Below are 24,442 nucleotides of genomic sequence, written 5' to 3'. Positions count from 1 at the left end.
ATATGGACTGTCTGCTCAAAAGGACATTGAACTGTAAAAAATCAAAGCAACAAGCTCGTTACTGTTTCTCACATGTAAACATTGACCAAAGGTATCACTTAAAGTCGGTTGAAGTTCTGTAATATACAGTATCCCACTACATTTGGTGGCACATCTATACTGAACAAAAATATAAACACAACATGCAACAATTTCTAAGATTTTGCTGAGTTACAGTTCATATAAGGAAATCAGTAAATTTAAATAAATTCATTAGGCCCTAATCTATGGATTTCACATGACTGGGCAGGGGCACAGCCATTGGCTCATGAAACATGGGACCAACACTTTACATGTTGCGTTTATATTTTTGTTCGATGTACTTGTAGTGCTTTGAGAATTTCAGGGGTGTCTTAGTGTCATTGGGCCACAGGGAGGCACTAGTCCAAGTCTGCAGCAGTATTGTCCTGGGAAATCCTCCCGATGGACTCCATGGAGGAGTGTTGTGAGTGTGATGACTGGGCCGGACCCTCCTCCAGTAGCCCAGCTGGAGGACTGTCCATCCCAGAATGCATCAGAGGCAGGTAGATATCGTCCATGTTGGGCAGCACAAATACTTTCTGGAATGGAGAGAAGTTAGGTTAATTGTTTTATTGGGGATAGGTTGTCTTACTTGGGATTTTGAGGGAAGGGGAGGCAAGGGAGAGTAAAATAGGAAGAGATGGATGAGAAAAGACAAGGGAAGGAGAGAGGTGAGAGATACAAGGGTAGACAAGGAAAGAGAGGGAGAGAGAGGAAAAGAGGAGGAGGAGGAGAGGAAAGAGAAGTCTAACCTCAAACTCATCCTGCAGCTTCTTCTCGATCCACTCGGTCACGTGACAGAAGGTGACCTCCCTCTCCCCCAGCTTGGGTCTGACACGCAGGTCCAGCTTGGGAGGCACACAGAAACTGTACCTGGAATACACCCAAACATGCACAAATACAGGATCATCAATAAATACAGAGAGACAGTAACTGAAGGCAACTACCATGTTGACCTAACCTGTGGTCTTATCATCGGTTGCTATCATTTGGCTGGCCCTTTGCTCAACTTGGCACAAAAAGAAAAGTAATGCTCTTTCATGCTTAAGACGCAAGTACATAAATGAAGAGATAAAGTAAATCGGAGTGAATTTGGACTAGGGGCTAGGGGTTGTTTCATGACAAGGCCATAGAGCAGGGTAACCCAACTGGCGGGTCGGGGGCCGAATTTGGCCCCACGGTTGGTTTTATTTGCCCCCCCCTCCAACCCCCCTAAGTTTTCTGAGCAAAATTATTATTATTAAAAATAATAATAAATAATATATATATCATTGTTGGACATAAAACATTTAAAAAAAACATTTTAGTAATTTAGCAGACGCTCTTATCCAGAGTGACTTACAGTGCATTAATCTTAAGATAGCTAGATGGGACAACCACATATCACAGGCATAGAAAGTACACTTTTCCTCAATAACGTAGCTATCAGTAGAGTCAGAGCTGTGAGTCAGAGCTAGCAATTATTTAATTTTTTTAGGTAAGCACCATGGTCTTGTAGTGGATGAGAGCTTCGAATGGAAGCCAGTGGAGTGTGCGGAGGAGTGGAGTGACATGAGAGAACATGGGAAGGTTGAAAACTAGACGGGCTGCAGGAGTTTGATGGCACATGCGGGGAGCTGTAAAAACAGCAGCAAGTCAGCTCCAAGTGATTACAATTTTGGAAATCTGTTCCCAAGTATTCACACGCATAATAAAGAGACACGTGATCGTATACAAAGGTAAGCAAGGTTTGAAATTATTATGTTATAGTCAAATATTATATCTGTTTGGGCTTCTTCCGGTCAATTTGCAGTCTATAAATTATCTGTAATTATGTTCCGGCCCCCCAACCTTCTGCTCAAGAAAGAAATTGAGTTCATGATCTCTGTCATTGAGTAACTCTAAGTGAGAGTGGGCCATACCATATTCTATCAGTAGGGGGGAGGGATATTGAGTGTGGTCCGTACCATATTCTATCAGTACGGGGAGGAGAGGATGTTGAGTGTGGTCCATACCATATTCTATCAGTAGGTGGAGGAGGGATCATAAGTGTGGGCAATACCATATTCTATCAGTAGGGGGAGGAGGCATATTGAGTGTGGGCCGTACCATATTCTATCAGTAGGGGGAGGAGGGATATTGAGTGTGGGCCATACCATATTCTATCAGTAGGGGGAGGAGGGATATTGAGTGTGGGCCGTACCATATTCTATCAGTAGGGGGAGGAGGGATATTGAGTGTTGGCCGTACCATATTATATCAGTAAGGGGAGGAGGGATCATAAGTGTGGGCCGTACCATATTCTATCAGTAAGGGGAGGAGGGATCATAAGTGTGGGCCGTACCATATTCTATCAGTAAGGGGAGGAGGGATCATAAGTGTGGGCCGTACCATATTCTATCAGTAGGAGGAGGAGGGATGTTGACAGCCAGTGTTCCAGAAAGCTCCTGAACCTCCACTGCCAGGAGCAAGGGCGTGTTGGACATCTCCTCAATCTTCTTTTTGATGTACTCATTCTCTGTTGCCTTCTGGAAGTACTTAGACTTAGCAATTTTGTCGACAAATCTCAAAATCCGCCTGCCTGTCCTACCGCCACCAGCAGCAATCCTGCAGAGGGGAGAAGAGGAGGAGAGAGGCCTTATGCTTTCAGAGGTAAATGTCACACTGGTCACAAATGAAAACAGCACTGCTATGATCTAAAACTAAGGGCTCTGTTCAATCCATAGCATTGAAGATCCACTTTATAGTGTGATTAACACTTAACATACTTCTGCGATACTTCGACGATCCGGATTGAATCCAGCCTTAGCAGCTCCCCAAAAAAATATTGAGGCTACCAGACAGCCTTTTCATTATTTGTAGCAGTCATAAGGGCATGAAATCAGCAGAAGGCAAGGCAAGTTTATGTGCTCAGAGTGTAGATTTATTTACAGGTCTTGGTGATCCAATGGTGATAGCGCCATAACATACAAAATATACAAGTACATTTACCAAATATACACGGGCAGTAGCCCAAAAGAAATAGCCTTTGTATCAGGCTTAACCTGTCCATTTCTGAACGGGCACAGGTAGAGGGTAAGACTGCACAGCCTCCCCTTGAGAAACCAAATCTGTCTAACAGGAGCTCAAACAGGTAGGCCTACATAATATAAGCACTTGGCCCCCAGGACCATACAATTACCCAATTGGCAATACAACCGATAAACTGGTTCTACAATGTAAAAGACGATTTCCACATACATTGTTACAATATTACATTCCTCTTAATCAAGATTAATGATTGTTAATTATATTTCAACACCATGCATACATGGAACAATCAATTTCTCTTATTCAACGTTCTGACTCCAAAGCGTGGAACGCAGACACGCGGAACTCCGACATAACCCAGGAAATTGAGGTCAAGTCAAATTATTTTATTTTCTATCAAGTCGAGACTCAAGTCATCAAATTTGTGACTGGAGTCAGATTTGAGTCCAAGTCATGTGACTCGAGTCCACAACTCTGGTTGTGACTATAGAAAATGGTATTAGGGCTCGAAGTTCACCGTTATAGCACGCTTGAAATGTAAAGATAATTTCCGATTGAGCCGACATATGCAGCGTTTACCGTGAATGCAGTCTCCACTAACGTGGGAACATTGCCTTTAAATCTAAATCGAGCTACAACACGGAAAGTGAGCGCTACGGATTGAATCAAGCCCTTAGAGTCAAATACAGCACAAGGTCACTGTCAGGTCACAGTCAGGAAAAACTCCTGGCCGTATCATTCTACATGGCCGATTATATTTGTTGTGTAAGAGAAAGGGACATCAATTACCCTTCAGCACCGGGTGGAGTCCCCTTTTCTCCCACAATGCCTTGGTGCTCTGAGAGCAGTACTTCCTCCTCGTCCGAAGAGCCGGCGCTGGAGGACTCTTCATCACTGTCAGCCAAAACACTGAGGATGGGTCTGGACCTGGACACAAAACACAACAACACAGGTTTCCTGAGTGTCTCGTGTAGCTCAGTTGGTATAGCATGGTATTTGTAATGTCAGGGTTGTGGGTTCAATTCCCATGTGGGACTAGTGTGAAAATGTATGCACTCACTACTGTAAGTCGCTCTGGATAAGCGTGTCTGCTAAATTACAGAAATGTGAAAAATGATTTCAGCTCTCACTGAGACTAACCTTAATCCACATTTTAGTTCAATCCTATTCTCAGCCACAACCCTAGCTTGGTCCACAACCCTAATAGACAGTTTATGTGACACCTAAATCAAACCATATTCAGCAGAGTCAACCATACTGTAAAGACAAGCTCAAATATGATTATCTTTTTATGATGGAACAAGGATCTACTGTAAGAATCCATTTTAATCTGGAAACAGACCAACTAATCAACATCATGTACAGAGAGCTCTGTCGTGTGCAGGCTTTGTTCAGAGGTTCACTATTAGAGGAGTTTGACAGATCAGGAGGGATATTGTAGGTTGGTGTCTTCATTATCAGTTCATTATTTAGCTCACAGTGGGGGCAGACAGAGCATAGCAGATCATCATTACCAGGATGTCAGCATAGATGCTGCAAGGCAGTGGTTATATTGTAGCCTGAAATCCAGACCCGTTTTGTGCTAACATTCAACTTCTTGTACTCTGTGTCATATTCCAAACATGACAAGGAGTGGAATGATAGCACAAACAGACTGGTACCCAGGCTAGTAATTTTGCAGTTCAATTTACAAATAATAATGTTAGTTGTACAACGTAAAATGCATGTTGTACAGTAAATAATATATTTTATTTTAGATGATAGTGCAGTAGTAACTGTAATGTGACTGACCCTAGGCTGCCAGTATCAGTGAGGCTGTCTGTGTCCAGGCTTCCCTCCTTGCCCTCCTTGCCCAGTTTGGACAGGTTGATCTTAGTCTCCAGGGTCATCTGCAGGGCTCCGGTGTACACCACCTCCAGCTCCAGCCACAAGCCTGGAGAACACAAACACACCACATACACATGTACACATGCACGCACACACACACACTCATGCACACACACACACACACACACACTCATGCACGCACACACACACACTCACACATACACACACGCTCACGCATGCACACACACTCACGCATGCACACACACACACACACACACACACCAGAACAGAGATGAAGAGAATGATCAGGTGATTGAGAGGGAGGAGACGGTCCATTGCTCATGTCATCTGATTATGATAAGAGTACTGAGCATCAGATGAGTCGATATTATTACAGTAATCTGTTGTAATCTCAGGGAGCCAGGGAGCTGTTCCCTCCTGCTGGGGACACGCAATACAGCATATTGGTTTGGTGGTGGTCTGTGTGTGTCTATGTGTGTCTATGTGTGTCTGTGTGTGTATCTGTGAACCCATACACACGGGTGCACTTATAGTGCTTGGGCAGGATTTGCTGGCTTGTCCTTAAGAGTCTATTGACACACCCGTGCGTCAATCTAAGTAACATAATAAAAAAATCCCCATCAAAATCCGTCAGATTAAGCTAGAGATATCACGTCTCAATCCACCGCATCCGCCTATGTCGGCCTGCCCCATCTGCGGTGGAAGGTGGCCGAGCTACAGCGGTGTTTGTCAGACCATGAGACATCCCGAAAATCGGTCTTCTCACGGAAATGTCTGTCGCGTCCGAACGTTATGACCACTCTATGGAAAGGGCAGACTCTCACGAATACGATGGCTTTCTCTGTTTTGCTCTACGAACCCCACAAGTGTCACGGGACTCGTCTGAAGGTAACCCATACAAACATATGGAAGTATGGAGGTAGTTTTGTGCCCCTAAAAATAAGGTGTTAAATATGTTTCCCAAAAAAATACATTATTTCCTGAGCTTTCTTATATCTGCTAGATATAGGACAGATACTTCAAAACCTTACTCCTTATGCTAATTGTTTTTGACTATCTTTTTTGCCATTTATTAATTCAATGTGTTTCTATTGGCTATAGTAGTAAAGGCCAAATAAAATATTTTATCATATATTAATTTTTTATTCCAAATCAAATAGCTAAATGATAATCTTAAAACAATTCCATGTGTTAGCTTAGTACCTCCAGAGAGGGTTAGTCTGTGTGCCCTTTCCTCCTGTCTCTCTGCCCACACCACAATTTGCGCCAGGCACCACGACCCGCGTCACATCCATGCCTCTCTAATCACACATCATCCCATTTACAGATTTATACAGAGCTCCCCCCGCACAGTCCACATTTGTCACCATCATTCTTTTTGGGAATTATAATCTGTTGTAATTTGCTGTAATTTGCGGACCTTCATTTAATTTGCTCCTAAGTACCCTTCCAGAATCTAGATTAGACCGAGGATGACACGCTGTCATTGTCTTTCACTAATTGATGCTCTGAGTAGAGGTTAATGTACTGTATGCAGAGTGGGCCGATTCACTGTGTCATCATTAGGGTCAGGAGTTATTCCTAAACACCAGGCCCTAGTCATCATCGCATAAACATCAGGGAGAGTAAAAAGGAAGAGTGAGCTTTGTAGTTGACACTCGCCTCTGCTGTTGACCACAGGTCTGGATGCACTGGTGATTTTGGGCAGACAGGAGCCCATGTCCAGTTCAGTCAGAGTCAGCTCATTCATGAAGTAAGGCAGCTGCACAGACACACACACAAACAAACAAAGAAATGGCATTTCGCTCCTCTGTTTTGCTTGTTTCCAGTGGGTTTTGTGGTTATGTTGGCTATATACTACTAGCAAATGACCAAATAGAAACATTGTACAAGCTCCCCTTACTCCTGAAGAGGGGAATTTACACTGTGAGAGCTCACATACTCACTCTGATTTTGCTCAGCTTTTTCTGGATCTTTCTGGAGACAATGTCCGCCCAGTATTTCTCACGCAGGAAGTCCCAGAAGATTCGACCAATCAGTGCATTGACCCAGTCAGTCTGGCCCTCCACCGGGAACTCTGGGAAATCACAGGTGCACTATAGGGAAATAGATACACCACTACAGATTAACACACTATTTAATTATATCATCTATCTGTTTCTAGATGTTTCATTAAGGTGGTCAGGGGAACTCACCCTCACTTTGTTGGTGGGGCTTGTCTCTGTGCTGTTGAGGGGTGGGCTGGGCAGGGGGCTGGGCTGCTCTGAGGGCAGGAAACGAGCCATGTAGGTGGGGTAGTCCAGCAGCGGAGAGCCCACCCTGGATGGTTGGATGGAGGGGGCAGAAGGGGGTAATGGGAGGTCCTCTTCAGTGCTCCCCATCCTGCTGGAACCTCTGCTGTCCTGGGACCGTCTTGAGGGGCTCACCCCTCGCACCACCGGCACATCTAGATACAGAGATGACAGTTGTTGGTTCACAGATTTTACGTTGTGGTGATCATTTCTTTTAAGAGTTACATGAGAGTGCATCTGTAAGGAAATGTGTAATATTCTCAGCGATAGATTTTGCTTCAGGGGCCTTAGTGGACTGTCTATGATGGAGGGCAACACTGTTCAGTTTACTACCAGGACAGACCAGAGCAGGGGCAGAAACATGTGTGGTTAAGTGCTTTCAGAGCATCACGACAGTACTATATTCTCCTGCATGTTCACGCATCTGTAATCTTGAAATGAACCATCCTGGAATACATGGAACTGGAGCATATAATCCACCAGAGTAACATTTACTTGATTTATCCTTCCCTTTCCACATGTATTGCTAATGCATTATATTTCATGGCCAATATATGTACTGTGTTAAGATTTGTCATTATGCAAAAAACACAAAAGACTAGCGCGAAGTCAATTAAATGATGAAAAAAAGACAACCATACAAAACAACAAAAACAAACAAAAACAGCTTGTCCTACCTGATCTGGACACACATCTGCCAGGCCTTTGCCTCTCCTTCTCCTTCTCCATTACCATGGACGTGGACAGGAAGTGATGAAACCACTCCTCCTTCTCTCTTCCTGTCCGTCCGAAGAGGTATAGGGTTGTAGTGAGGTTGGCTGCTGGTTTGGAGGTGGAGGTGGGTCGTGTTTGGAGTTGGGGGTCTCCCCCCTGCTCCTCTCTTGGGGTCTCCTCTGTACCCCTCTCCTCATCCATGACTCCCTCTCCCTCTGTCAGTTCAATGCAGATAGGGTACTTCAGGTTCCACAGCCTCTTACGGGCTAGCGCAGAGGGCAGCAGGAACACCTGGTATTACAACAAGACTTATTAGAAACCCGTTATATAACACAACATTAATACATCCGGTTATTATCATTATTCATGCTTTCAGACCATCTCAAAAACCGTTGCAAGCGCCATGCTATACCAACTGAGCTACAGATGACCACTACTGATGCGATTATTGTATGCAGCACACATATAAAATAAATGTAAAAAACATCTCAAGGTTTTATGAAGTCAATGAATACAATATAAAACCTTGCATCATATTTCCCCAAATGACCTTTAAGCTTTGAACAGCGAGTGTAAGTTGACAGACCAAGCAGACCTTGCTGTGTTGTAGCTGGAAGCAGCGTGAGCTGACAACCACAGCCTCGGGAGGCCTTTCATCGTAGGTGGTCCTGCGGCTGATGTTGTTCCTGGGGTAGTCCAGGCGGAGGCAGTGTCCCTCCAGGGTGGCGAACACAGAGTGGGTCAGGGACGGGTGGTAGGTCTCTGGGTCGTACTCAAACATCTCGTTCAGCCAGCCCTGAAACAAATGGGAATACACTGAGTTATATAGTGAGACCGTAAGAGAATACTTGAATGACACATGGGAATACACTGAGCATGCTTCAATGACTAAGACAAGCTGTTGTGTAACGAGCTACTTCATCTGTTGATAATAGCTTGTCCTTCAAAACACGTCAATGCAGTTAGTCAAATAATGAACATTCACCATGACACATAGAGAAAGCTACAAAGCAAAATATAAATGTTAGACTTGACACTTTGGGGAGCATAGGTCATTTAAATGGTATTAGTGTTAGAGAGTGAAAGTCTCAAAGCTCTCTCACACTGATGCCCACGACTAACTCTTCACCCCAAGGCTCAGTCTGACATCCACCTTAAAAACAAACCCAACAATTAACCAACAAGGGAATTATCCCTCCTCACTAACATAACCTCTGTTTCCCCCTGTGGCACTACACTTTACCACTGATAAGACTGTTTTGCCTGCCACTGAACCTGACCAATTACACAGCCCCAGCCTCACTTGCTCAGCTAATTGCCTCGGGAGCTATACCCTGCACCTGGCAAGGTTCTGCTCTGCTGTGCTCTGCTATGCTGTTCTCAGCCAAGGGAGACAACACTAATGAGGCTCTGTATCTTTTTTAGTTTGTAGGAACCTTTTATTGGGCAACGTTAATTGCATTCCAGGCACTTTTAGCTATCGCACAGGCACCACATTAGAAAGTATTCAGGCTCAGAGAGGGCGAGAGGGGGAATGGAGGTGCTGACTTGTTTTAGGAAGAAAAGTTCTAGGAAGTCCATGCCACAGTATGGAGGTGTGCAATTTCAAATATGGTTTTCTATTCAGCCAATTGTTGTGTGGGTGTCGAGATCTGTAAAGACCAAGGCCATTTTCTGACTCCAGTGTTATAAGTCCCCATTCAGACCTAGCTGGTCTTTTGTGCTGAGAGAAATGAACTATACAAAAAGGAATTCACCTTCAGGTTCTTATGTTGTGACGTGTTTCATTTGCAACTGTATTGTACCTTACATTTTTTCGGAAAGAGTTTTCACTATTGAACATGAACTTACCTTGAGGACGTCTGGTTCGGTGCCGAGGGCATCAGCCTGCTGAACAACCTCAGTCAGGGCCTGAATATCTCTGTGTGGATGTGGCTGAGCGTTGTGTTTGGTTGAGCCCAGCCTGATGAGCAGCAGCCCCAGCAGGAAGCCAAAGGCCATGCCCAGAGCCAGGCCTGACATGTAGGGGCTCAGGGGGAGGATGAAGTAGACATAGGACAACACAGCCACACAGAACAAACCCATGCGTGGTGGAGGTGGTGGAGAGGTGGGCTGACTGACCACACGATGGGGTCCTGAGGAGATCAGAGAACCAGGCAATCTCTGCGGATGCCTGTGATGATGACGCTCGACGGCCACGACCTGCATGACGTCATCGTAGGTGCAGATCTCCAGTTCCTCGGAATTGTCGTTGAGTTTGTTACCGTGGTGATCGTGGACAGAACATGTTCTAGTGGGCAGACCCTTCTTTGGGTGTCTGACGCACGGCCAGTCAAACACCGGCGGAGAGTCACCGTCCGCTCTCTTGGCACTCCGCAGCGGAGACTCTGTGACGCCCACCTCCATGCTGTCCATCCTCCCCACATAGACCCCTCTGGAGCTGGGGGAGCCAGCTGAGTGAGTCCCTGTAGCTCTCTGGTGCTTGGGGCTGCCTGCTGCTGCATTCTCCTTCTCATCCCCCATGATCTTACTGAACATACTGATAGGTTTACTGAACATTGGCTCCTGCATGGCCTCTGAGAACTTCCGCTTTGTGTCCTCCAGCTCCATCTTGAAGAAGCCCGCCTTGGTGCCCTCGGACGGGGATAGAGCGATGGGCGAGGGTGGGGCGGTACGGGAGTCTCCGTCACTCCTTCCCTTAGGCTGAGTCAGGTTCTTCCACTGCAGGTGCAGGTTGAGGCGGGAGTCAGACTTGGACTGGGACACCTCTGGCTCTGAGCGGGAGATCTCAGTAGAGATGGACTTGACTAGGCTGAGGAAGGGCCTGGGTCTGAGGGATGAGCCATGAGGGAGCTCCAGCTCTGTGGACAGGGACTTGACCAGGCTAGCCAGGGGCCGGTGGGTGGGGGTGGCTGGGCTGGGGGAGAGGAAGCTGGGGGCTGAGTTGGAGCAGTCCCCCAGGGACCCAGGGGAGGAGGGGGAGAGGGGTACGTGGAAGGCTGGGGAGTGCAGGCAGTGTTGGTTCTCCTCTTCCATGGAGTTCTGTCTCTCGTTGGAGAGGGAGATGTAGGGGGTCTGGTCGTCATAGTTGTGTTCCAGGGGGAAGATGAGCTCGTTGTCATCCAGACTGTCCCACTCACCCTCTGTGCCTGTTAGCTGGATCACGATGCCCCTCCTGAGCTCGCCATGATGGGCCCCGACTGGGGGAGCAGGAGAGGGAAAGCGGGCCGGGCTCTGGGGGTCATGGGGTGGCCTTAGACCTCCCACTCCACCACCTCCTCCTTCTCTTCCTCTTGCCATATTTTCTCCTATCTCTGCCATTTCTTATCTTTACATTGTAGACCCGAGGCACCTAGGAGTCAACAAAAGAAAGAATAACCCAGTCAGCTACTGTTCATGATTAAGTCCCAGGAGAAAGGGAGAAGAGAAAGAGAGAGAGCTTCCTTTCATATGTTTATGCCTCATTTTCATCATTAGCATTCCTTTCAGTATTTATGCAAAGAGGTATGAATGTAGCTTGACAAGCAAGGGGAAATGACTTAATTTAAAATGTCTGTGTTGACGTCTGCCTGCATCTGAATTAGGCCCCCGATAACAACCTCTCCGTCTCCCCCTGCTGTCGCTTCACATTTGTGTGTGTGTGTGTGCTTGGAAAGTAGGGCCTATACAGAAATAGATAAGAGAGTTTCCTCCCTAAATGTACTTTAAAGTAGGGCAGAGCACTGGGCTTAAATCCAATACTGTACTTTGGGGGCCTGTTGCTCCAAATACCATGCAGATTTGGGGTGGAAGAAGTACTGATTAAAATGTTAGATTACACTCATTCACAAGGCTATACTAATATAATAATAATTTCATGTATATGAACTTACAGGGAAAATACAAGTTTTTCATATAAGCTTTATGTAAACACTGCTTGTAGAGGTATTGACCTATCACATCATACAGTAAGCTTCTATGCACTTCAGCTCTGACCAAGCATATGATTGGCGGTATATTATACACACTCTTCTGCATTGTTGCCATGCAACCAAGGGAATTTTAGATTCTCCGAAGCTCACTCTAAACCTCAATCAAGGCACTTCAGATTTCACCCTCAGAGAAAAAAATATGTACTGAATGTGTCTCTCATACTTATCCTTCTAAGAGACATCAGTTGGTCTTACTCTTAGCCCTGCCGTCAGAACCCAGAGCAGCCCGCCAACATGATCTGATGGCTGCTTCAGCAGCTTAAAGAACAGCTTACGTAATACTAAGATGAATGGTAACGGTAGTCAGCGATGCTTTCAATCACCTCCTCCGGGCAGCCATTTTGACAGCCTGTATGTTAACATCTATTCTACACCATGGTACTAAAGAGCTGAATGGCAGGATTGGCAGTAGGCCTGGCTATAACATTATATATATCCATTAGAGGCAGCTAGTAGTCCAAGTCAGTCCAAGAAAATAGCATTTGTAGATCAGTGGACAGGAGGAAGATGATGATAAGGACCTTATGAGATACACTAAAGTGCATTCGGAAAGTATTCAGACCCCTTGACTTTTTCCACATTTTGTAAAGTTTTTTCCCTCATCAATCTACACACAATACCCCATAATGACAAAGCAAAAACAGGATTTTAGAATCTTTGCAAATTTATATAACCCCCCCCACCGGAAATATCACATTTAAGTAAGTATTCAGACCCTTTACTCAATACTTTGTTGAAGCACCTTTGGCAGCTATTACAGCCTTGATTCTTTTTGGGTATGACGCTACAAGCTTGGCACACCTGTATTTGGGGAGTTTCTCCCATTCTTCTCTGCAGATCTTCTCAAGATGTGTCAAGTTGGATGGGGAGCGTCGCTGCACAGCTATTTTCAGATCTCTCTAGAGATGTTCAATCGAGTTCAAGTACGTGCTCTGGTTGGGCCACTCAAGGACATTCAGAGACTTGTCTCGAAGCCACTCCTGCATTGTCTTGGCTGTGTGCTTAGGGTCGTTGTCCTGATGGAAGGTGAACTTTAGCCCCAGTCTGAGGTCCTGAGCGCTCTGGAGCAGGTTTTCATCAAGGATCTCTCTGTACTTTGCTCCGTTCACCATTCCCTCAATCCTGACTAGTCTCCTAGTCCCTGCCACTGAAAAACATCCCCACAGCATGATGCTGCTACCACCATGCTTCACCGTAGGGATGGTGCCAGGTTTCCTCCAGACGTGACGCTTGGCATTCAGGCCAAATAGTTCAATCTTGGTTTCATCAGACCAGAGAATCTTGTTTCACATGGTCTGAGAGTCCTTTAGGTGCCTTTTGGCAAAATACAAGTGGGCTGTCATGTGCCTTTTACTGAGAAGTGGCTTTAGGCTGGCGGACAGGGTTTGACGAATCTGGGTTTGCGGATGCCAGGAGAACGCTACCTGCCCGAATTCATAGTCTCAACTGTAAGGTTTGGTGGAGGAGGAATAATGGTTTGGGGCTGTTTTTCATGGTTAGGGCTAGGCCCCTTAGTTCCAGTGAAGATACATCTTAACGCTAAAGTCTACAATGACATTCTAGAGGATTCTGTGCTTCCAACTTTGTGGCAACAGTTTGGGGAAGGCCCGTGCACAAAGCGAGGTCCATACAGAAATTGTTTATCGAGATCGGTGTGGAAGAACTTAACTGGCCTGCACAGAGACCTAACCTCAACCCCATTGAACACTTTTGGGATGAATTGGAATGACGACTGGGAGCAAGGCCTAATCGCCAAACATCAGTGCCCGACCTCACTAATGCTCTTGTGGCTGAATGGAAGCAAGTCCCCGCGGCAATGTTCCAACATCTAGTGGAAAGCCTTTCCAGAAGAGTGGCGGCTGTTATAGCAGCAAAGGGGGGACCAACTCCATATTAATGGCCATGATTTTGGAATGAGATGTTCGACGAGCAGGTGTCCACATACTTTTGGTCATGTAATGTGTATATATAGGGAATAGGATACAATTTCAGATGCTGACTGGGTCAATTGCTCTGTGAGTTAAACTCCACCATCTGTGGTTGGTTATGTAACTGCATTATGTAGCTATGGCACAAATTCTACAGCAGCTTGCGGCAGATTCTCTGTAATCCCTTCAGCCAAAATGGACTGGAGAGCTATCAGCTATTAGAGTCACAGAGTCATAGACAGCATCAGACATGCCTCCCAGCCTGGGGATAGGGGGATAGAAGGCAAATGCTGCAGGGTAAATGGGTGCCCAGTGCATTTACATGAATAGTAGAAATATACACAGGTGCATGAGTGCACACACACAAACACACACACACACGCTCTGCAGACGGTCATACTATCAACAAACTATCTGTTGATAAGCAACTGCTTGCTAAGGTTACAGTTAGGGTTAGGTTTAGAATAAGGGTTAGGGTAAGGGTTAAGTTTAGGGTTAGGGCTAGGATTACGTTAAGGGTTAAGTTTAGGGTTAGGATAAGGGTTAAGTGTAGGGTTAGGGCTAGGGCTAGGGCTAGGGCTAGGGCTAGGGCTAGGGCTAGGGCTAGGGTTAGGGCTAGGGCTAGGGTTAGTAGATAGTTAGTTGAAATGTTACTGATAGTCTGTAGAGCATCTACAGATGGACTATCCAAATAAAGTGTTACCACATATTCTGAGAATAAAGCCCTTTCCTCAATCTGTAGTAATCCATGGCCTAAACCAGTGGCAGCGCTGTACTGTCACATGGAACCCTATTTCCTTTAGAGTGCACTAGTTTTGACCAGGGCCCATACAGTGCCTTCAGAAAGTATTCACACCCCTTCGCCCCTTTTCCACATTTTGTTGTGTTACAAAGTGGGATAAAAAATTATCAATGTCATTTTTTTGTCAACAATCTACACAAAATACTCTAATGTCAAAGTGGAAGAAAAATTCAAACATTTGTAATAAAATTAAAATAAAACACTAATATATCTTGATTAGAAAATTATTCAACCACATGAGTCAATACATGATAGAATCACCTTTGGCAGCGATTACAGCTGTGAGTCTTTTTGGGTAAGTCTCTAAAGAGATTTGCACACACCTAGATTGAACAATATTTGCACATTATTCGTTTAAAAAAAATTCAAGCTCTGTCACGTTGGTTGTTGATCATTGCTAGACAGCCATTTTCAAGTCTTGCCATAGATTTTCAAGCCGATTTTAAGACAAAACTGTAACTAGGCTACTCAGGAACATTAATTGTCGTCTTGGGAAGTAATTCCAGAGTATACAGTGCATTTGGAAAGTATTCAGACCCCTTGACTTTTTCCACATTTTGTTACGTTACAGCCTTATTCTAAAATTGATGAAATCATCAATCTCCACACAATACCCCATAATGACAAAGCAAAAACAGGTTTTTATAAAGTTTAGCGAAATATCACATTTACATAAGTATTCAGACACTTAGTACTTTGTTAAAGCACCTTTTGCAGCGATTACTGCTTCGAGTCTTCTTGGGTATGACGCTACATGCTTGGCACACCTGTATTTGGGGAGTTTCTCCCATTGTTCTCTGCAGATCCTCTCAAGCTCTGTCAGGTTGGATGGGGAGCGTCGCTGCACAAGTATTTTCAGGTCTCTCCAGAGATGTTCGATCGGGTTCAAGTCCGGGCTCTGGCTGGGCCACTCAAGGACATTCAGAGACTTGTCCCACTCCTGCTTAGGGTCGTTGTCCTGTTGGAAGGTGAACCTTTGCCCCAGAATGAGGTCCTGAGGGCTCTGGAGCAGGTTATCATCAAGGATCTCTCTGTACTTTGCTCCGTTCATCTTTCCCTCGATCCTGACTAGTCTCCCACTCTCTGCCACAGAAAAACATGCCCACAGCATGATTCTGCCACCACCATGCTTCACCGTAGGGATGGTGCCAGGTTTCCTCCAGACGTGATACTTGGCATTCATGCCAAAGAGTTCAATCTTGGTTTCATCAGACCAGAGAATCTTGTTTCTCATGGTCTGAGAGACTTTAGGTGCCTTTTGGCAAACTCCAAGCGGGCTGTCATGTGCCTTCTACTGAGAAGTGGCTTCCCACTCTACCATAAAGGCCTGATTGGTGGAGTGCTGCAGAGATGGTTGTCATTCTGAAAGGTTCTCCCAACTCCACAGAGGAACTCTGGAGCTCTGTCAGCATGACCATCGGGTTCTTGGTCACCTCCCTGACCAAGGCCCTTCTCCCCCGATTTCTCAGTTTGGTCGGGCGGCCAGCTCTAGGAAGAGTCTTGGTGGTTCTAAACTTCTTCCATTTAAGAATGATGGAGGCCACTGTGTTCTTGGGGACCTTCAATGCTACAGAAATGTGTTGGTACCCTTCCCCAGATCTGTGCCTCGACACAATCCTGTCTCAGAGCTCTACGGACGATTCCTTCAAACTCGTGGCTTGGTTTTTGCTCTGACATTACATTTTACATTTTAGTCATTTAGCAGATGCTCTTATCCAGAGCGACTTACAGTTAGTGAGTGCAAAAATTATTATTATGATTATAATTTTTTTTGACGTGCACTGTCATTTGAGGAACCTTATATAGACAGGTGTGTGCCTTTCCAAATAATTTCCAATCAAGTTGCAGAAACATCTCAAGGATGATCAATGGAAACAGGATGCACCTGAGCTCAATTTCGAATCTCATAGCAAAGGGTCTCAATACTTATGTAAAACTTTCTACAAACCTGTTTTCGCTTTGTCATTATGGGGTACTGTATGTAGATTGATGATAATTTTATTTATTTATCCATTTTAGAATAAGGCTGTAAAGTAACAACATTTGGAAAAAGTTGAGGGGTCTGAATACTTTCCGAATGTTTTAAGTTATTGTCCTGCTGAAAGGTGAATTTGTCTCCCAGTGTCTGGTGGAAAGCAGACTGAACCAGCTTTTCCTCTAGGATTTTCCTTGTGCTTAGCTCTATTCCGTTTCTTTTTATACAAAAAAACTATTGCCGATGACAAGCATACCCATAACATGATGCAGCCACCACTATGCTTCAAAATATAAAGAGTGGTACTCAGTGATGTGTTGTGTTGGATTTGCCCCAAACATAACGTTTTATATTCAGGACAAAAAGTTCATTTCTTTGCCACATCTTTTGCAGTTTTACTTTTACAGTTTTATTGCCTTATTGCAAACAGGATTCATGTTTTGGAATATTTTTTATTCTGTACAGGCTTCCTTCTTTTCACTCTGTCAATTAGGTTAGTAGTGTGGAGTAACTACAATGTTCTTGATCCATCCTCAGTTTTCTCCTATCTGTAACTGTTTTAAAGTCACCATTGGCCTCATGGTGAAATCCCTGAGCGGTTTCCTTCCTCTCCGGCAACTGAGTTAGGAAGGACGCCTGTATCTTTGTAGTGACTGGGTGTATATCGATACACCCTCCAAAGTGTAATTAACAACGTCACCATGCTCAAAGGGATATTCTATGTATTTTATTGTTTACCCATCTACCAATAGGTGCCCTTCTTTGTGAGGCATTGGAAAACCTCCCTGGTCTTTGTGGTTGAATTTGTGTTTGAAATTCACTGCTCAACTGAGGGACCATACAAATAATTTGATGTGTGGCGTACAGAGATGAGGTAGTCATTCAAAATCATGTTAAACACTATTATTGCACACAGAGTGAGTCCATGCAACTTATTATGTGACTTGTTAAGCACATTTTTACTCCTGAACTTATTTAGGCTTGCCATAACAAAGGGATTATGAAGTGCTTCGAAAGGCTGGTCATGACACACATCAACACCATCATCCCAGACACCCTAGACCCACACTAATTCGTATACCGCCCCAACAGATCTACAGATGACGCAATCTCAATTGCACTTCACACTGCCCTCTCCCACCTAGACAAGAGGGGAAATAACTATGTGAGAATGCTGTTTATATACCACAGCTCAGCGTTCAACACCATAGTCCCCTTCATGGTCATCACCACGCTAGGGACCCTGGGACTGAACCCCTCCTTCTGCAACTGGATCCTGGACTTCCTGACGGGCCGCCCCCAGGTGATGAGGGTAGGCAACAACACCTCTGCCACGCTGACCCTCAACATGGGGGCCCCTCAGGGGTGTGTACTTAGTCCTCTCCTGTACTCCCTGTTCACCCACAACTGCTTGGCCACGCACGACTCCAACACCATCGTCAACTTTGCTGACAACATGACGGTGGTATGCCTGATCACAGACGGCGATGGGTCAGCCTACAGGGAGGAGGTCAGAGACTTAGCAGTGTGGTGCCAGGACAACAAACTCTCCCTCAACGTCAGTAAGACCGAGGAGCTGATCGTGTACTATAGGAGAAAGAGGGGAGAGCACGCACCCATCCACATCGACAGAGCTGTTGAGGAGCTTAACATGGTCCATACATACCCGCACAGTCGTAAAGAGGGCATGGCAACGCCTCTTCCCCCTCAGGAGGCTGAAAAGATTTGGCATGGTCCCTCAAGTTCTACAGCTGCACCATCAAGAGCATCTTGACTGGCTGCATCACCGCTTGGTATGGCAATTGCACCGCCCTTGACTGCAAAGCGCTACAAAGGATGGTGCGGGTAGCCCAGTACATCACTGGGGCCGAGCTCCCTACCATCCAGGACCTCTATATCAGCCAGTGTCAGAGGAAGGTCCTGAAAAATTTCCAAGGACTCCAGCCATCCAAGCCACAGACTGTTTACTCTGCTACCATCCTGCAAACGGTACCGGCGCATCGGATCTCGGACCACCAGGCTCTGAGACAGCTTCTACCCCCAAGCCATAAGACTATTTAACTAATTAATGGTACCCAAACGATCTGCACTGACTCTATCTTGCACTAACCCTATGCACACTCACTAGACTATATATACACACCATATACACACTCACTCACACGTTCACAAATACTACATACGCACACACACACAAAACACACACACGCATACCGACACAACACAAACACTCATACATACACACTTTTACACTCATCATTTGCTGCTGCTACTCTGTTCTTTATTTAAGTCTTATTATTATATATCCTGATGCCTAGTCCCTTTACCCTGCCTTCATGTACATATCTACCTCAAATACCTCATACCTCTGCACAGTGATCTGGAACTGGTACTCCCTGTATGTACTGTAGCTCCATTCTTCTGTATTTTATTTTAGTTCTCGTGTTAGTTACTATTTTTGTATTTATTATTATTTTATAAACTATGCATTGTTGGAAAAGGTTTGTAAGCAAGCATTTCACTGTAAAGTCTACACCAGTTGTATGTGTTCGATACATTTGTATGTGATAAATTAAATTGATTTGATTTTGAATACTTATTGACTCAAGACATTTCAGCTTTTGATTTGTAATTAATTTGTAAAAATGTCTAAATATAATTCCACTTTGACATTATGGGGTATTGCGTGCAGGCCAGTGACAAAAAAAATCTCTACGTAATCCATTTTAAATTCAGGCTCTAACACAACAAAATATCGAAAAAGTCAAGGGGTGTTAATACTTTGTGAAGCACTGTAGGACTGCCATATATATAGGGAATAGGGTGCCATTTGGGAAGCGTCCATGGTTATGAATTGCCTATGCGTTATCTATCAGGCAGCATTAACCTACAAAGGCTCAACCATGGCTTGGCTAATATAATGCTTCTGATCCTGTCAACTGCATGACACACAATGATGGACATTTGATGTGCCAACTCAGCATGTGATGTAAAGAGCAAGAAGGACTACATCCAGTCAGTGGTGCATGCAAAGAGCAACGTTATGCTGGTGCACACTGGTAGTATAGAACAAACAAGATAATTATGAACTAGTTTACCAGGTGCAGTGGTACGTGGATTTTCTATTGTGGGGTTGACCATTCTACATAAAATGGATTCCAAATCTCATGTGTACTGCACTATACAATACAGGCTATAGAGAAAAACTTAATAAGAAGCAGCAAGTATTTGCCCTGATAATATGAGATTTCATTCTGTCTATATAAAACTGCATTGTTGGTAACGGGCTTGTAAGTAAGCATTTCACTGTAAGGTCTACACCTGTTGTATTCGGCGCATGTGGCAAATAACATTTGATTTGATTTGATATAGGAGTTATGGAGGATGACTGTTATTCTACTCCTCCTACGGCAAGTCAATATTCTCCATCGCCATGAGAGAATTCTTGCACAGACCGAGACAGACAGACAAACAGACAGACAAGCAGGCAGGTCTGTTCCTACTGCTGCTCTCCTCTTAGGCCATGCAGTGTCAATACATCTCTCTGAGTCTGATCAGACAGGGGGACAGTGCCAGAGAACCAGATTAACCATAATGCAGGCTTTCACTGTAAAGTCAGACAAATCATACTAGGAGGATTATGGACAAAAATAAGAACGGATATGTTTGGAAATCTGGAAACTTGTTTATTCATGACGACCCTCTGTTTGCTTTATGCAAACATCACTGAGAGAGATGAGTGACAGCAGTAAGCCTATGGATATCTTCCAAATAAGATGGAAGTGGTACAGGATAATGAATAGTGAGCTCATTGATACATGTATGACATAAATAAATGGTGATCAGCTATGGTTATACATTATGCCCTGTCTAGAGACAAAAGACATAAAGTTGCTGACATGCTGTTATGACATCAAATTAAATCGAACATTTCAAGCCATAAGTTTATGTTTATGTTCTTATACTTCCTTAAAGAGTAACTTTTTTTCATTGAAAACCAGATGTTTTAGGCTTAATTATAGTGAAACACATCAAGTCTGGTCTTCATTTTGACAGTTCGTTGCAAAAGTCTCATACACTTAGTGTACAAAACATTAGGAACACCTTCCTAATATTGAGTTGCACAACCTTTTGCCCTCAGAACAGCCTCTACTTGGATGCTGGCCCATGTTGACTCCAATACTTTCCACAGTTCTGTTAAGTTGGCTGGATGTCCTTTGGGTGGTGGACTATTCGTGATACACACAGGAAATGGTTGAGTGTGAAAAACCCAGCAGAGTGGCAGTTCTTGACACACTCAAACCTGTGCGCCTGGCACCTACTACCATACTCCGTTCAAAGGCACTTAAAACTTTTGTCTTGCCCATTCACCCTATGAATGGCCCACATACACAAACCATGTCTCAATTGTCCCACAGCTTTAAAATCCTCCTCTTCATCTACACTGATTGAAGTGGATTTAACAAGTGAGATCAATAAGGGATCATAGCTTTCACCTGGATTCACCTGGTCAGTCTGTCATGGTTCGGTATGAAATACACTCCCTTCTAGATGTGCTGGCTGGTACGACGTCAAGGCTTGCTATAAAAGCAGGTAAGCACGCTTTATTTGGCAATGGTTTTGGTAAATGGAGTGTGCCAATATATTTTGCATGATGCGTTCTTGACTAGGGCACATTCATATGTTGCTAGATGGCACATTTCCGGACATGACCAAATTCAATGTTTTTGCTTACCTTTTCACTTACCATCTTTGTGCTTTTACGAAGAAAATAATAACATGTAGGCTATGAGGATTATACCTTTATATTTGTAGCTACATCCATCTTAACAAGAAATAGAGGACAATCGTGGTCATGTCAACTCCTTGTCTTTTTCCCCAACCATTATGACTGATTGGTGGCACAGTTGGCTAGTTGGCTCATAGTTCAATGATTGTGAGTTCTGATCCCACATGGGGCAGATACATGCATACCTGTATATATTTTTTATCCTTTACTTACAATATTCACCCCATGCCCACACACTTCTAATTCTGAAAAGTGAAAGCATACCTGTGAGAGGGGTCGCACTGGTAGTAGTTGTAGGTTTTATACAGTACCCAAGACCAATCTGTGAGTTAATTTGACCGTTGGAAAAAGAGGTACTGCGTAAATACTGCAATGCCGGTTGGATTGAATTGAGCGCCTAATCTTCATTTTCAAGGTGACGATTACACTTTTCTTCCCAACACAATACCACAACAAATGTGAGTCCACTTTTCAAAGATGTATTTTAAGCCCCATCAAGGATTCGAATTTACACGGCAAGCGGCAACAGATGTCAGGAACTCGGCGTCTCAACACTGTGAGCTTATTGTCCAGAGGCGTTTTTTCTCGCGATGCACATACTGTTATTATCAGAGCGTGTCAGTGGACTTCTGGTAAGTATGTTTTAGTGAGACGGTGTTGGGATCAGGTACAACTACGTTTACCCACCCCCAAAATGAATATTTCTTAGCAATTCCCCCACCCACAACTTCTCAACTGAATGCATTCAGGTGAGAAGTTATGTGTGGGGGGAATTGACATTTTGAAGGGGTTGGGCAAAGGCTGAAATTGGGGTTGACAGTTACCCTTTAAAGCATTTGAACTTGAAATGAAATATTTAGATCCTCCCAAACATGTTCAATTAAAAAGCAATAATATCAAGTATCAAAACTGACCTCAGTTTACCTGGTTATCGCTGCAGCATGGACACAAACCACACCACTTATTCTCGTATATTCTTCAAGTCTCACAGACACATCGAGAAGCGAACTCCAGTCTCCACGATTAACTTGACAATACGATTTACAATTCGATCATTCAAACAAGTTCAATCGTTTTTTCAAGGTTGTCGGATGCGACTTGGAGAAATGTCCAGCGAGATGCGCACAGTGCGTGCTTGTCACATCACAAGCATGGTTAGCTGCGCCCACTTGTATCAAAAATGTTAATTCTTCTCGACGAACCCCAGTAAGAATAATTATCGGTTGTTCGTGTTCAGTGATGTGTAGTGACTGTCTATTAAAAAGAGAAAGGTGCGCTGCCCACTGATCTTATAATAGAAAATATAGTGTGACTCCAGTTGCACCACGCGCTGCGCTCGTGCACACCTACCACTTGCCGACTCTGTTCTAGATATGACACGCGCTCCCAGCATCATCAGCAGCAGCTCTAGAGCTCCTCTCACCAATCTGATTATAAAAACCATGGCCGCAGTGCACATTAATCCAGATTAAATAATCCAGCCCCAACACACTCTCTCCACACTCTCTCCATACTCTCTCACTCTCCATCTCTCTCACTCTCACCCACAGACACACACGCACACACCTAGAATGAAACAGAGATGCTCAGTTGGTGTTGCTTCTATAGCCTACCTCTCTTTTTTTTTTTTTTTTTTACAAGGTTTAGCTTTATTCTGAAGTCATTACATAAATTCAAACAATTGTGAAACCACATATGAAATGGCCAATATATTCCTTCACACCAGCAAGCCAATAAAGAAATATACAATCACATTTTGAGTCAGTCTATTTTTCACAGGCCATGGATGTTATGAGAATGCTCTCAACCCCATTCAATAGAAACCTTTATTAACTTGTCCTATAGATAAAAAGAGCAGGAGAACACTTAAAAAAGCAGGGGAAAGGGATCAAATAATGAATAGGGCACTCCATCAATCTTGGCCTATACAGAGAGCCCTGGAAATGACAAGGAACAGGGCATAGTGTTCAGACTCACTGCTGCAGCTGGGGAATACCCTTTCTCTCTCTCGCTCTCTCTCTCTCTCTCTCTCTCTCTCTCTCTCTCTCTCTCTCTCTCACTCTCCTGCTTTCTGTCTTCTTCTCTTCTGCTCTCTCTCTCTCTCTCCCTCTCACTCTCCTGCTTTCTGTCTTCTTCTCTTCTGCTCTCTCTCTCTCTCTCTCTCTCCCTCTCCCTCTCACTCTCCTGCTTTCTGTCTTCTTCTCTTCTGCTCTCTCTCTCTCTCTCTTCTCTCTCTCTCTCTCTCTCTCTCTCTCTCTCTCTCTCTCTCTCTCTCTCTCTCTCTCTCTCCCCCTCTCACTCTCCTGCTTTCTGTCTTCTTCTCTTCTGCTCTCTCTCTCTCTCTCTCTCTCTCTCTCTCTCTCTCTCTCTCTCTCTCTCTCTCTCTCTCTCTCTCTCTCTCTCTCTCTCTCTCTCTCTCTCTCTCTCTCTCTCTCTCTCTCTCTCTCTCTCTCTCTCTCTCTCTCTCTCTCTCTCTAGGATAACACCCTATTAGAGGATACCTTTCTCTGCCCAAAGGAACAGTTCTTGTTGTAGCTATTCTCAAGGATATTGTGACATCACGCCATTCATCCCTCTCCTCTAACACGACACTGATGTCACTGATGTTATTTTCTTACAATGGGAGCAGAGCCAACATACTGAATACATAACCTATATCAAGCAGATTCATCTCTTTCAAGTCCTATATTGACATGGTCTGCATCTTAAATGGAACCCTTCTCCCTACATAGTGCACTATGTTCAGCCAGGGCTCAAAAGCAGTGCACTATGCAGGGAATAGGGTGCCATTTGGGATGCAGCCATGGTCCAATGGCTTCCTCAGAGGTCCCTGATATAAATGAATAAAGACACATTTATTCTGTGGGGTACATTAATATATCATTATAATGACTGATTTACATAAGAATACATTTGCACAGACTATATTTAGAAACCTGATATCAGATAGTAAATCTAGCAACATATGAATGTATTAACATATGGTACTATGATAATTGGGTATTATCATATAGTAATTAGACAACTCTATACTGCTGTATATTGGCCTAATGAC

At 44.3% G+C, this 24,442-nt stretch overlaps 1 protein-coding gene across 1 annotated transcript; it reads right to left on the bottom strand.

Moving 5' to 3' along the window:
* Nucleotides 1–284: 284 nt before the first annotated feature.
* On the bottom strand, nucleotides 285–22,846 carry tex2l (testis expressed 2, like). The gene is made up of 12 exons (XM_041858830.1): nucleotides 22,312–22,846; nucleotides 9,774–11,274; nucleotides 8,518–8,718; nucleotides 7,886–8,213; nucleotides 7,113–7,363; nucleotides 6,864–7,013; nucleotides 6,580–6,679; nucleotides 4,861–5,002; nucleotides 3,859–3,996; nucleotides 2,431–2,646; nucleotides 813–933; nucleotides 285–599 (listed from the first exon to the last, which is right to left on the bottom strand). Exons 2-12 carry the CDS (start codon nucleotides 11,241–11,243, stop codon nucleotides 420–422), a joined length of 3,297 nt encoding a protein of 1,098 aa, XP_041714764.1. The 5' UTR covers nucleotides 11,244–11,274; nucleotides 22,312–22,846; the 3' UTR covers nucleotides 285–419.
* Nucleotides 22,847–24,442: the final 1,596 nt, after the last annotated feature.

This window comes from Coregonus clupeaformis, chromosome 31 (genome assembly GCF_020615455.1).
Source record: "Coregonus clupeaformis isolate EN_2021a chromosome 31, ASM2061545v1, whole genome shotgun sequence".
NCBI lineage: Eukaryota > Metazoa > Chordata > Actinopteri > Salmoniformes > Salmonidae > Coregonus > Coregonus clupeaformis.
This window is presented reverse-complemented; position numbering and strand designations above follow the sequence as displayed.